This window comes from Phoenix dactylifera, chromosome 11 (genome assembly GCF_009389715.1).
Source record: "Phoenix dactylifera cultivar Barhee BC4 chromosome 11, palm_55x_up_171113_PBpolish2nd_filt_p, whole genome shotgun sequence".
NCBI lineage: Eukaryota > Viridiplantae > Streptophyta > Magnoliopsida > Arecales > Arecaceae > Phoenix > Phoenix dactylifera.
The window spans coordinates 8,594,308-8,609,261 of NC_052402.1; the positions used below are offsets into that span (position 1 = coordinate 8,594,308).

A 14,954-nucleotide genomic window follows, 5' to 3' on the forward strand; every position below is an offset into this window, starting at 1 on the left:
AATCAAATGGCGTATCAACAATAGAGATTTATTTTTTTTCTTCGATCCCCAATGACTGCTACCTTGTTACCTCCATCCCTATTTAATATACCAAAGAAGTTCTTTTTTTTTTCCTCTTGCCCGCCTCTTCTATCTCACTGTTTTTCCAATCAAAAGTTGTCTTTTTTCTCATTAATGAAAACAATGGCTACGATATCCTTGATCAATAGATATCTACGAGATGGACGACATAAAATCGATACTGTAATTCGTGGTGTATCTCACATCACGTATCCTCCATCTAATGATCACCGGCAGCTACATGCCTAACATTTATCATTAAAAAAGTATTGTAAAACATTTTCTTATTTTGGCTTTTCAAATATGTTTTTTTTCGTTATAAAAAATTATAAAACAACAGTCAAGTAGGTTCCGAAAGTAGCTCCTAGCGATCGACGTACCGAAATTGACGGTGGATCCGTATTCCCACATACAAGAATTTCTACACGGACGTCCAGAAAGCATTAAGACCACTTTTTTTTTTTTTTTTTTTTTTTTTTTTTTTTTTTGCTTTGGAAGCATTAAGACCACTTTAGCTCACGCCCTTTTATCATAAAAAAAACACCGCATTCTCCAGTCTTTTCTGAACCGAAGCATCCAGAATTCCTCCTCCCCACTTCCCCCCAAACCCCCCGCCTCCATCCTCATATTTTCTCCCTTCTCCTCTCCTATTCCTTTCGATTTTTTTATCGAACACCTGGCCTTCGTCGTTCTGTGCCAAATTCTTGCTCTCTTAGCGACTCCGTCGAAATCCTAGCAAGCTAGCGGCCATGGCGAAGTTCGGCGAGGGCGACAAGCGGTGGATTGTGGAGGACCGGCCGGACGGCACAAACGTCCACAACTGGCATTGGGTGGAGCGGGACTGCTTTGAGTGGTCGCGCTCCCTCCTCTCCTCCCTCCTCTCCAACCTCACCATCCTCGACGACGAGGGCGGCCTCGCCATCCGCACCAAGACCGTCGACCGCGTCGACGGCGAGGCCTACGTCAACGTCCGCAAGGGCAAGATCATCCCTGGGTACGAGCTCTCCCTCTCCCTCTCCTGGGAGGGCGAGGCCCGCGACTCTGCCGACGGCCCCTCGCTCCTCAAGGTCTCCGGCTCCCTCGAGGTCCCCTACCTCGCAGATGAGAACGCCGGGGAGGACCCCGAGGTCAAGATCACCGTCCGCGACGACGACGGCCCCGTCGGCCGCCGGATCAAGGACATCTTCATCGCCAAGGGAAAGCCGCTGGTGCTCGAGAAGATCCGGGCTTACGTTCAAGCAATGGCGACGGGCGGGCCGGTGAAGGACGAGATCGAGGTCAAGAAGGCGCCGTCAGACGCCGGGAAGGCCCCGGCGGCGGGTAGAAAGGCTTTCCCGGCGGCTCCTGCTTCAGGGAATGCGGCGGCGGCGGCAAAGAAGGAGAATAAGGTGAAGGAGGGCTTCAGGACGATAACTCTGACGGAGAAGTTTAATTGTAGGGCGTGCGATCTGTATGAGATCTTGATGGACGAGAACCGGTGGAAGGGATTCACTCAGAGCAATGCAAGGATCAGCAAGGAGGTTGGAGGGCAATTCAGTCTCTTTGATGGCTCGATCACTGGAGTGAACGAGGAATTGCAGGACGGGAAGCTTATTGTTCAGAAATGGAGGTCTGGGAGCTGGGCTGAAGGGATCCATTCGACGGTGTGTACATCAACGATCTTGAATCCCTTTTCTTTATTTTTTCTTTCAACCGAACCGGTTCTTGCTAATTGGATCTTTTCATTGGTTTCTATTCTTGGAATGCAGGTGCGGCTCATATTTGATGAGCCGGAGCAAGGAGTCACCATTGTAAAACTGACGCAGACTGAGGTGCCAGAGGAGGACAAGTAAGGGTTTTTTTTCCATTTTATAAAAAAACAGAAACTGCTACCAAGGTGGTAGCTCAGTGGAACTGGGCGTAGTCTTCGAACCGCAGGGTTTGAAGTTCGAATCGTCCCGCGCGTCGATTAAAATGTGGTGACACTGCTTGGATTTGGGGTCTAGGAGCATTTATTGGTCTACTGGTAGCTTTGGTGTCAACCCGCATCGAACGTTCTTCTGGCGGGTGGGAGCCCAATGGAGGCTGCTACGTGGGGGTGGGCTTGTCCCTTCCTCCCCCTACCCCCTTTTGTTTCAGCCAAAAAAAAAAAAAGAAGCAACTAAGATAATGCAAACTATTGATTTATTGCTATCTGTATGTTTGTTTGTTTGAACTTAGTAGCTAGACACTCTTGCAGGTATGGGAATGCTACAGTGGTGGAGAACACCGAGAGGGGATGGAGACAGCTCATCTTTAACAAGATAAGAGCACTCTTTGGCTTTGGAATCTGATCATTCTGGCAAGACTTCTGTTTTCCTTTTCTAGAAGTCAAGAATCATCTGAGTCTATTTACGCAGTATGATTTTTTGATAGTAGGAAATGCCTGAACTTTAAACATAGTGTAATCATTGTTCAGCCTGCAAATGCTGCTACGAACTTCGAGGATGTGTTTGATTATAATTTTCATGTGACTTTGATAAACACATTCAAATCTTTAAATGGATATTAGTTTTCTGCCTTTTCCTTCTACTAGTGTTTCTGATTTAATTTATTGGGACTTACAATTCCTAATTCTCACAAAGTGGGAAACAATGCTGGTTTTCTTGCTCTCTCTTGCTTATTGTGTCTTTATATTTAGCTTTCCCTCTCTTAGGGCTCGTTTTGGTTCGCGGAAAGAATTTTCCTTTCTAGGAATATGATTTCTGAAAAGTAGATTCCTAGGAAGAGCATGCCTGGAAAAATACTTTTGGCATATTTGGTTGACCATAGGAATGTGATAGATTTCCAAAATGCTTATGTTTGGTTGACCATCCACTTTTCTTAAAAAGTTATGTGTAATTTCTATGACATCCTTAATTAAAATTAGGTATTTAATACCTCTTTAATGCTAAAGGGTTTTTTGGAAAAAAATAAAAATGGAGTGATTTCCTGCTCATGGAAAAGTAACTTTCACATTTTTCTCATAGAAAAAAACTTTTCAGTCAATTATGAGAATTATATTCTTATGGAAATACAACTTTTTCATATCTCTTCTTTGAAAATTCTAACCAAACGAGAGGCATTTCATTATTTTTTTGTTGACCACATTTTTTTTCTTTCTTTTCCTGCGAATCAAACGAGCCCCTAATGTTTGATTCTTTTTCTTCCACAAAGAGCTAAAGAAAAATGTTATTTGCTAGTCTCAAAATGCTTACATATTCTACGGTGGCCAACTTATTGAAGTCCTATCCTGTTAGTAAAAATATATCAAGGCTGTAATATTAGGGAAATGATTTGGATCTCATTAGTGAAGTTGATCGTTTTTGACCATTTGGAATAAGGAACCGAACAAGATTTTCTAAATGAGAAGCAACCTGCTTTTGTGATCAATTGGAGAACAAAAAAAATATTAATGCCATCATCTAGGCAAAATTTTGGAATTTAACTACTCCGGTAGCCTCATCCTAAATTGTTAGGTTATATCACATTTTCTGGGCTCCAAAGTTTAAATCTATAACAAAATCACGAATTAGTAGTGAAACTTCTATAAACTTTTCAAGTTTTTATTGGATGCAAATAGTGGTGTGATGACAAGCATTGCGATATAACAGCCCTTAGAGCATCCCTATTTGGAAGGGATTATAATGTCATGGCTTGTGGAGAACACCAAACATGTGATGATTTTTGTTTAGATGGTGAAGTTGTGAAGCTTGTTTATTAAATATGATGTCTATCATGGTGACATTGCTCTAGAAATAAATATAGGCACACTAAAAGGAGCAAAATCCTTTTCTTTGTATACTGCTATTTAATCTTTCTTTTTGTAAAATTTGAGGTGCATCTATTAGGAAAAGTGTTTATTTACGATTTGCCTTGTGTGAGATATCATATTGTTCAAGGAATACTGGATGTCGACGAAGAAAAGATCATCAATAAGGGCATTGTAGTGCATTATAGATTTGTGTCCAAGATTTGTATCATTTGATGATGCCATGTGAGTTGCTAGAAATTTATGAAGTGCATGGCTAATCTAATAATGTAAGTTTCATAAGAGGACTAGAATAGGCTAACATGAGACCAAATATCCTCTTTCTGAAGAGACTTTATTCAGAATTATTATATTTCTAAGGTTCAATATTGAAATCAAGGTTCGCAATCTTGATACTAGATCTTGTGCCATATTAGTACAGTGTTGGTACGCTCAATGCAAGGTTTGTTCGTCCGATATAGGAGTCAGTTTGGCCATATGAACACTCCATTCACACCCAGTACCGAGTTTTGATTTAGTATAGTATACTTCGTACGGGATGATATGCATCGGTACTATAAAATATTGATTGAAATTATTTAAGAGGTTCCTCCTAGTTTGTCCATGTTTGTAATACCAAGATGCATCAATTAGGAAATAGAAGTGTTTATTTATAATTTGTGCAATGTGAGATATCACATTCAAGAGGTATCCTCATTGAAGAGGTTTCCTAATTGAGGTGCATCAATTAGGAAAAAGAAGTGTTTATTTATGATTTACCCGGTGTGAGCTATCACATTGTTCAAGGAATCCTAGAATTGGCAGAGAAAAGTATCAAAAATAAGGGCATTATAGTGCATTCTAGATTCTTATCCAAGATTTGTATCATTTGATGATGCTATGTGAGTTGCTAGAAATATGTGAAGTGTGTGGCTAATCCAATAATGTAAGTTTCATAAGGGGACTAGAACAGGTTAAGATAAAATATCCTTTTTCTAAAGAGGCTTTATTCGAAACAATTACGTGTCCAAAGTTCAATATTGAAATCATGGCTGCCAGATATGGACGTGACGGCTCAGAGATGGCATGGAGTAGGCGGCGAGTTTCCTTCATGTGGCGTGAGATTGGGAGGTATCTGCCGACGGTGTCGGCACATACCAGGTGGACAGTAGGCGATGGGCGGAGTATTGATGTGACTGCGGACCCATGGGTGGACACTGTCCCATTTAGGTGCTGGCCGACCATGATTGATGCTGCGGCGGCGGAGGGGCTGCGGGTTTTTGATCTTCTGGCCCCAGGAGAGTCAGCATGGGATGATGTCAGGTTACGTCAGCTGTTCGGGGGACATCTAGCTGAGAGGATCCGGTCTCTTCCGGTGCCAGGCTACGGGGGGCCTGATGTTAGGGTTTGGGGCACTTCCTGCCGATCCAGGGTCCGATTGGGAGATCTCGCCGGTGTTATCCAGCAGGAGCATGAGCCAGGGCCGGACTACACTTGGATCTGGAGGTCAGGGCTTCACCCGAGGACTGCACTCTTCCTATGGAAGGTGGCGTGGGATCGTCTCCCGACGAGAGCAGTGCTGAGTAGGCGAGGATGTGAGATCCCTGCGGAGTGCGGGACATGCAGTGTGGAGGAGTCGGTCGACCACGTGCTTTTCCAGTGTACGTGGGCGAGGTCGGCATGGCAGTGGGCAGGGTTCCCGCAGGAGGTCTGGCATGGGAGGCCTCAGTTTTTACAGACGATGCAGCAGTGGTTGGTCCGCCCTCGGACATGTCAGGAGGCTATTCGAGCGACTTGCACAGCACATCAGATCTGGCTGGCAAGGAACGCTCGTACCCTCGGTGAGCGCAGGGTGTCACCGAGGTTCGTGGTGGAGCTAGCGCACGTACAGGCTTTGGAGATCAGATCCTCTTCAGATGGACCTCTGATAGCTCGGGACACCTGGGGTTCTCTTTCTGCCTCGGCAGCTTCTCAGATGGTATTCTTCACCTGGGAACCCCCACCTCCGAGTTTCCTCAAGGTCAACTTCGATGGATCGGTTTTGGATGGAGGCGCGCGAGGTGGTGCGGGCTTTGTGATACGGGACCTGCACTCCAGAGTCGTGGCAGCAGGGGGATGTCGACTGTTCGGCATATCGGTCCCCGGGGCAGAGTTACGAGCTGCCTGGGCCGGGCTTCGATATGCGAGGCAGGCTTTGCAGGCTGGCTCGATTGTTTTGGAAGGCGACTCAGCCACAATCATCAGTTGGATTCAGAAGGGGCTGAGGGGTGAGGGCTCAGACCACCCCTTGGTTCGGGACATAGGGATGATGTGTGGGGTTGGGGTGGCCATTCAGGCCAAGCATGTATTTCGAGAAGCCAACGGGGCAGCCGACTGGGTGGCTGCCTTCGCGGCTCATCATTCAGGATACACCCTGTGGGTGGGGGAGGGGGAGCTGCCTCTGGCTCTCCGTGAGTTAGTATTTTTTGACTTTATTGGGTGTATTCGTACACGTTTTGTATGAAAACCCGCTTTTAGCAAAAAAAAAAAAAAAAAAAAAAAATCAAGGTTCATAATTTTGGTACCATATCTCGTATTGATACGATGTTGATATTATGTTAGTACATCGGATATGATGTTGATTTGCCCGATATGGAGGTCAGCTTGGCATATCAACACTCACACATATCGGGGATCAAGTTTTGATCTAGTATCGATACGGTACGAAATATGTTGAACAAGACGATATGCATCGGTACTGCAAATCTTGATATAAATTTTTTTAAAGGTTTGTCTTATTTTGTACATGTCAACAAACAATTAGCAATATTCAATATTTTTCAAAATTGGTTCGAGTTGGTTAGCACTGATTTGAAGCACTTTGTTAACATGATATCTAAGGACTTCATCATATGGGTATGTTAAATATACGATTCCAAATCTAGTAGGAGGAGAGACATGGATAATCAAACGTGAGCAAACAAAATTTCATACTCGATATGATACATACATAGAAATTTTGTTGGAAAGCCATATTTATGATGAGGGTGATTTTTCATATCTTTTAAGATCCAACCTATAATATGAGGTCAAAAAGCTAAAATAAGTGATTTATTTTTCATCATTATGACCGCACCATCCAGATAACTTGGCACCTTCGCAGCATGGAGACAAACTGCATTCTGACCGCACCTTCTTTAGCTGTTGCACAGGAAATTATGCACTTGGGTTTCATTGTCTTCCACACTCCAACCAAAGCATGCTCAACCCGTTTAAGCTTCCACAGGTAATTGAAAATTTTGAGGTACCCCTTCATGACAGATGCTGTAAACACAGTGTCCAGTGGCACCCTCAAATCGTATTCCATTGAGAACACTTCCCATCCTCTATCCCTGTCCTTGTGCTCCATCATTTTGACCTTCAACAAGGTCAAGGATATCACGATCATCATATTGTGCATTGGATGCCCGGATTGCAGTCTCGAGCAGCCCTGCCAACTGGAATGAGCTGATGGTGTTTGCTGCCTCCGACAGCTCAGGGCCTACAATATCCATCAAGTACTGGACGAAGTTGCCCTGCCCAAGAAGTAATTACCTTTTGATTGCGAGGCTATGATCCTTGAATCGATATCCATGGTGGATTACATGCATCAAATGCTGATCAATCAGCTTTGCTGCCTGGACCACAAGAGCTTCCAATGCATCCGTCTCACCATAACCCAGCCCACCCTTCCTCGTCATCGTACCAATGTGGGTTGCTGCCTCGGCAGCAGCATCCTACTGTCCTCACAACAAACTCTTTAGGCTCCGTTTGAAAACTTGGAATTGAGAAGAAATGAATGAAATGGAAGGAAAAGTTAAAAATTTTGATGTTTGGGAGTTTTTTTAGTGGAGGGAAAGGAAAAGAAAAGGAGAGAATAGGAGAAAAAATTTTGAGCTCAAATTCGCTCATTTCTTTTCTCTGGGAGGATTTGGAAAGAAAGAAATTGAAACTTAATAAATTTTTTATAATACCTATTTTATCTTTAAATTAAAGAAGTACCAAATTAAAAGGATAAATATATTCTGGGGAATCTTTTGTTTTAACCTTTCATATGTCATCTTCATATATCCATCTGCTACACCTCTACGGAGCTTCATCTCCACAGCTGCACTTTCTTGGAGGAGCAACGGTTGTTCTTGAGAATAGTAAATTATATTTGGGAGAAAAGTCGGGTACATGTATATTCTCTTAAAGTAGAGGTGCTATTCATGAGAAAGTAGGAAATGCTATTCTTGAGAAAGGATATTATGTTTGGGAGAAAGGTCGAGCATATGTATATTCGGAGAAAGAAATTTTATTCTAGTTATACTAATGTCTCCTTCAAATAGATATTATATCATTTCTCAAGAAATTTTCTTCCTCCGAATATATATGTACTTGACATTTCTCCCAAACATAATATTATTTCTCAAGAATAGCATTTCCTACTTTCTCAAGAATAGCACCCCTACTTTGAGAAAATATACAAGTGCTCAACCTTTCTCTCAAACATAATTTACTATTCTCAAGAACAACCATTGCTTCTCCAAGAAAGTGCAGCTGTGGAGATGGAGCTCCGTAGAGGTGCAGCAAATGGATATATGAAGATGGAGATGACATATGAAAGGTTAAAACAAAAGATGCCCTAGGATATGTTTATCCTTTTAATTTGGTTTTTTTTAATTTAAGAACAAAATAGGTATTATAAAAAAATTATTAAGTTCCAATTTTTTTCTCTCAAAATCCTCCCACTTATGTAAGGAAAGAAAGAAGAGAATTGGAGCCCAAAATTTTTCTTCCTATTCTCCCATTTTCTTTTTCTTTTTCTCTACTAAAAAATTTCCAAATATCAAAATTTTTAACTTTTCTTTCCCTTCCATTTCTTTCTCCTTAATTCAAGTTTTCAAACGGAGCCTTATTGGTTGGCTCAGAATGAAGAACTCGGCAAAGATATCCTCCAACTCCCCTTCCAAAACCCAGCTCCGGACCATCTCAAACAGAGGAGAGCACACTCTCCGGAGGAGCCGACCCATGAACTCCTGGACCAGCGGATCCCCGTGCTGGGCTTGCCTATGGATCGCTCCAGCCGTCGTCCCAGCCCTCAAACTCCTGCATCGATCAACCAGAACCGCCATCAGCCGCATCCTGACCATCGGTTCCGCGAACCACACCGCCAGCCTTCTCAAAGAAAGGTACCGGAATCACTGCCGGCCATCGGGATCGGGTTCAGCGACCGGGACTCGAGCACGGCCAAGAGCTTGTAGTAGCCCGAGAGCTCATCCTGGAGGACGAAGCAGAAGGCCTGGCCAACGGTCCCGACCCCTTCCGCCGGGGACCGAGTCATGCACTCTGGGATGTTACCCCTTACCTTTCTAAATAGCCATCCGAGCTCACATATCTTCCTAACCATCATCCTCGTGGACCTCGGCAGCTTGAGAGATTCCAACAGATCGTAGCTGTCCGATGCGTTGTCGAGCCTTACGTACCGCCAGTCGATCCCCTGGTAGGCATGGAGGGCGTCCCTCACGAGGGCCGACTCCGAGACCCCGGTCTCCTCCACGATCAGATCGGCGTACTCCCGAAGCGCGATCTCGCGGATGTTCTCCGGATCCTTGGAGACGAGGAGGATGCCGCCGGAGGGGCCTAGGGTTTTCTTGGCGGGGCGGGCGGGGTAGGGATCGAGGGGAGGGCGGGGAGGCCGCCGGCGCGGGCGCGCGCGCGGGGGAGGAGCGGAGGGAGGGGCTCGACGCGGCGGCGATCGTCGGAGAGGGACCTGAGGAGGTAGAGGAGGGCCCAGAGGTTGCGCGCGGAGCCGGGGCCGGAGCGGGCGGGGAGCTTGGAGTGGATGTTGGCGAAGGCGAGGGCATCGCCGGAGCGGCCGGAGACGGCGAGATGGCGCTTTATGCACTCGACCATGGAGGGCTCTTCAGGAGCGACGGAGGTTGTAACGGAGGGCGTGGGGGAGATCGGCGGCGGCGGTGGCGGAGGGGGCGACGGAGGGAGGGTGGAGAGGAGGTGGAGGACGAGCCTCCTTGACGAGATCCAGGGTCTTGGGGGTCGTCCATGGCCGCCGGCGACGGGATCCAACCCTTTTTTAGGGAAAGAGAGAGGGGGTGGTTGGTTCAGCCCCCTTGGGCTTCTTTTTGTTTCTTGCTTACTTTTTGGTGGCGTGTTCTTTATTTATTTGGGCGCGGAAATGGAATCATTTTGAAAAGGGGAGGGTTTGGGACTTCTCGGTGGTAGCCGTTATGACAATATACGCGGCAGTAGGAGGCTTTCATGACATGAGATCAAAAACAAAACTTCGAGAATCAAGAAGCTCATTCCCCTTTGGTATCCATTTTTTTTCCTTATTTTTTATTCTAAAATAGAGTACGAAATTCAATGCAAAGACTATATTTGATTATCTTATTTTTCTTTTTTTATTTTTTTATAAAAATGGAAGTCAAAAATTTTTACAGCTATTTTTTTTTTGAAAAATAAGTTTGTATCCTTCTCTACCCAACTTTTCAATCTCGACACAATTCTGTTTACACCACATCCATACCAATAGTTATAATACGAAGATCAATCAATACCAGGCTCCAAAAGGCCATCCACTATCAGATCGGATAATGGTAGATCTTTAGAAGGAACATCTTTTGCAGGTTAAATAAAAGGTTTTGGAAGGATATCAACTATCAATCAAATACGAGGTGTAGATCGAAAACATAATCAGTAAGCTGAATTACTCGGACAGCAGGCCGAAATACATGGCTAGTAGACTAAATTATACACAATCAACAAGCAGAAGTACTTGGATGATAGAATGAAAAACATAGTTACTAGGTTGATTACTACTAGAAAGATGCCAATTTTAGACCAGTTATTAGTAAAGCAAGTTGAAATACTAAGAATGTAGGTCATAAACCAAGCATCTAGGCTGATATGCTAAAAGTGCAGGCCGATATACCTATTAACCTGGGTGAAGGCTAATACAGTGCAAGCCGATATGCTAAGAGTGTAGCCGATACACCAAGGATATATGTTGGTATGCCAAGTGTGCACCCAAGTAACTAGCCAACTGTCTAGAATATGACTTTAATCAAGTAGAGTTTTATGATGGTAGCTAGCCAACTGTTACACCATGGATGGGGATAGTAGTCAATATGGCATATAATAGAAATGACAAGTATTCAAAATGAATAGTGGTACTATCCACTATCCATGTTGTGAAAGAAAGATAACACTACCCACTAAGTATTGCAAAAGTAGTCTATGCGGCATATTATAGCTAAGACAAGTATCCAAAATGAATAGTGATTTTCTATATTTCTGCTATGTATGACATAAGAAGAAAGGAAGCACTACCTATTTGGCAATAGTGGTCCATATGGCATATAATAGTGAGGACAAGTGTCCAAAGCTAAGTATTAGTACTCATCCTACTAGTTAAGAGTACTTATAAATAGATTAGATCAGGGTCAAATGGGTCAATTAAAGTCATGGATGTCAACTTATAAGTGTGGGTTGAGAGGTCTTGATCCAATATTAGGTTGGGTTGAGTATAAGCTAAGAATTTGTATATTACTGTCCTAACTTGAACCAACCAAACCTGACCTAAGCTGACTATATTGCTACTCCTAATCTACACCTTTTGAGAATCGTTCTAATTTCACAAATTACGCCATCTTCAATTAGGCTATGTTTCATGCTTAAAGTAAAGGTTATAGTGGAATGAGGCCTTAATATAGGCTAGAAATATTTTACTTTTTATCTCTTTCTTACATCAAATTTTATGACCGAACGTCACAAATGATAGATATTAAAGGACAGAAACCTTTTTTTTTGATAAAAAGCGGCAGTTCATATAGCTCTAACGTGAGTACATCCTGCCAAGTCAAAAGAAAGTAAAAAGTACAAAGGGGGCAGAAGCTCCACTGTGGGCGTCTACAAGAACTCTCTTGAATAACGAGCAATATAGGAGGCGACGCAGTCTGCTGCGCTGTTTGCCTTCCGAAAAATATGAGCTACCTGGTACACACCCCACTCCACTACCAGTCTCCGTGTCTCATGAATAAGTGGATGTCCATCTCCATACCTATCCGCGCCCCGAATCCACTCAATCACCATAGATGAGTCCCCCTCGATGTACACCCGCTCGGCATCGAGCACCCGCCTCGCATATGATATCCCCTCCCAGTCTGCTCGAAGCTCTGCCCCAGCTACGGTAAGGCCTGGCATGCGTCGACCCCCTGTTGCTACCAGACTGCCATGGTGGTCTCTGATCACAAATCTAACACCTCCGGACCTTCCATCTTCCGACATGCTACCATGAAAGTTCACCTTGAGAAAACTAGGGGGTGGAGGTACCCAAGAAACGAGAGCGAACCTGGACGTTGTAACAGCGAAGCGAGTACTCCAGATGTCCCCAGCCATCCCAAGAGAACACATAGCAGCACATAACGCCACCTCCTCGGCCTGAAGCACTGCTCTAACTACTACCCACCTCGGAGATGCCCTCCTTCCCTCAAACACGCCTGCATTCCTATCCAACCAAATGTGGTAGGCCAGATATACATTAAGTACCCCCGCCTCAACAGATCTAGGGCTCCGAAATGAGTCTCTCAGCAACTGCAGCAGATCCTGTACCGACATCACCGACTAGGGGAGAGGGATTGGTGACCTCTTCCATATCTTCCTGGCCCTGGGACACTGCAGAAGGGCATGCTCAATAGTCTCCTCAGAGTCCATACACACCTCACAGCGCAGAGGGATCCGCAAGCCCCGCCTAACTAGCACACTCCTAGTGGGAAGGCAGCCCCAAGCCACCTTCCAGAAGAAGAGCGCCACCCGTGGATGAATCCACATCCTCCAAATCCATCCTCCCTCGATCTGCTGCGCTGGCTCCTCTCTGAACAGAAACTGTAGATCCCTTGCACGCACGTGAGACCGCCCCATCGGCCCCTCCCAAATCAACCCCTCCCTCCATCGGCCCTCCTTTGCAACCATCAAATCCCTAACCGTGTGATCCGTCAGTCGACCCGAATCCACCATGGTTGGCAGACGACTGAGCGGCAGCGCAGTTACCCAACAATCTTCCAACACATCAATGGATTGGCCATCACCGATGGCCCATCTAATCTCCGGAAGGACCACCGTAGCTCTAGCACACATCTCCCTCCATAGTGGTGAGTGGCGGCGGCCAGCCCTCGTTCCAAGCACCAACATCCCATACTTCGCCCTCATCAACAAGGACCACATACAGTCGGGCTCCAATACAAATCTCGCGACGTGCCGGGCCGCTAACACCTCCCTTCGCTCCAACAAAGACTGCACCCCCAAACCCCCTAGCGTGGTAGGCTGGCAAACCACCGCCCAAGCTAACATATGGATGCCTCCTCTACCTCCATGCCTTTTCTAGATGAAGTTTCTGAATAGCTGCTCAAGAGACCTCAAAACCGACACTAGGATAAAGAAATTGGAGAGTAAGTAAATAGAGATCGAAGAGAGGACTGACCGGACCATGGTGATCCTGCCTATCATAGACAGTGAATGTATCTATCTGCCAGCCCTCCAACCTCCGCCTGATGCCGAGCTCAAGGAGAGAGCAATCCCTGCCACACAACCACTGGCCTGAGATCGAGACTCCCAAGTATCTCATAGTGCCTTCCTGCTTGCCCACCCCCAAAATCTCCAGTATAGAATGTCTCACCTCCTGTCTGGTCTTCGGACTAAAACAAACAGTTGACTTCGAAAAGTTGACCCGCTGCCCTGATGCTACACTATAATCCTGAAAAATCCTACAAATAACTCGAGCATCTTGCCGTGATGATCGAGCTAACAACAAGCAATCATCAGCAAAAAGTAGATGGGATATCGGGGTAGCTCCCACCGCCGGCCTGTAAGCCTCCAACTCCTACATGGACACAGCATGATGCAAAGCCTTAGAAAGTGCATCCGCACAAATGATAAACAATAATGGGGATAGGGGGCATCCCTGACGCAACCCTCCCGAAGGCTCGAAAAAACAAGATGGCGTGCCATTCACTAAGATGGCGAACGGTGGAGCCCTAACACAACCCATGATCCACCGAATCCATGTCTCGTGAAAGCCGAACCCCTGCAAAGACTGCTCCACAAAATCCCAGCGCATCCTATCGTAGGCCCTCTCCATATCAAGCTTGACTCCCATCAGACTCCTCCTCATCGGGGCTCTACCTAAATCAAACATGAACTCCTGTGCTATTAGGATGTTGACGGAGATACTGTGCCCCCCAATAAAAGCTCCTTGCTCCGGACTGATCAGCCTCGGAAGAATACCCTTCAACTTAACGACAAGTAACTTCGTCGTAGCCTTGTACAAAGTGGTACAGAGACTAATCGGTCGAAAATGACCCGGCTCAGTAGCATCCTGCTGCTTCGGTATCAGAGTGATGAAAGTCCGCTGCCAATCTAGCGGAGGCATCTTTGCTGTGCTGAAAAACTGCTGTATGGTTGCCGTCACATCCTGTCCCACTATCATCTAATATCTTCGAAAGAACACGAGTGGAAAACCATCTAGCCCTGGCGCCTTATCCCCCTCGAGGGACCACACCGCCTCTCTGATCTCCCTCTCCGATACCGGCCTGATCAAAGCTGCAGTCTCCTCCTCCAACACCCAAACCGCTGGCAACGACATCACTACTCGACTCCCCTCCCCGGTCAGCTCCGTCCACCTAGCTCTGAAGAAACCCTCCACCACCCTCCGAATCACAACATGATCATCTGATTGCTGCCCATCCTCATCCTTGATGACTCTGATCCTGTTCTGGTGCCTCCTGATCACCGTCGCCTGATGAAAGAACCTGGTGTTTTGATCTCCCTCCAAAATCCACTGTACCCTAGATTTCTTTCTCCACAGTATCTCCTGCTGTCTGAGAAGAGAGTTATGTAAGGCCAAATGTGATCTGAGCTCCCCCATCTCCTCCTCCGATAGTCCTCCCCGCTGTACCTCCAAAGACTGTAACCTGGCAATGACCTCCTCTTCCTCCTCCGTCTTTCTGAAAATGTTCCCTACTTCCTTACGGTTACACCTCTGCAACCGCCTCCTAGTCAACTCCAACCTGCGGGACACCCGATATATAGCATCCCCCCTAACCGGGGCATTCCATGCCTTCCTCACCAT

At 45.7% G+C, this 14,954-nt stretch overlaps 2 protein-coding genes and 1 pseudogene across 2 annotated transcripts; 1 reads left to right on the plus strand and 2 right to left on the minus strand.

Annotated features, from left to right (window-relative positions):
- The first annotated feature begins 610 nt into the window (after positions 1-610).
- On the plus strand, positions 611-2,610 carry LOC103706821 (activator of 90 kDa heat shock protein ATPase homolog). The gene is made up of 3 exons (XM_039131484.1): positions 611-1,703; positions 1,809-1,888; positions 2,279-2,610. The coding sequence occupies exons 1-3, from the start codon at positions 810-812 to the stop codon at positions 2,370-2,372; spliced, it is 1,068 nt and encodes a 355-aa protein (XP_038987412.1). The 5' UTR covers positions 611-809; the 3' UTR covers positions 2,373-2,610.
- Positions 2,611-6,762: 4,152 nt separating this feature from the next.
- LOC120112514 lies at positions 6,763-12,445 on the minus strand (annotated as a pseudogene).
- Positions 12,446-14,312: 1,867 nt separating this feature from the next.
- Positions 14,313-14,954, minus strand: LOC120112515. The gene has a single exon (XM_039132072.1). It carries the CDS (start codon positions 14,952-14,954, stop codon positions 14,313-14,315), a length of 642 nt encoding a protein of 213 aa, XP_038988000.1.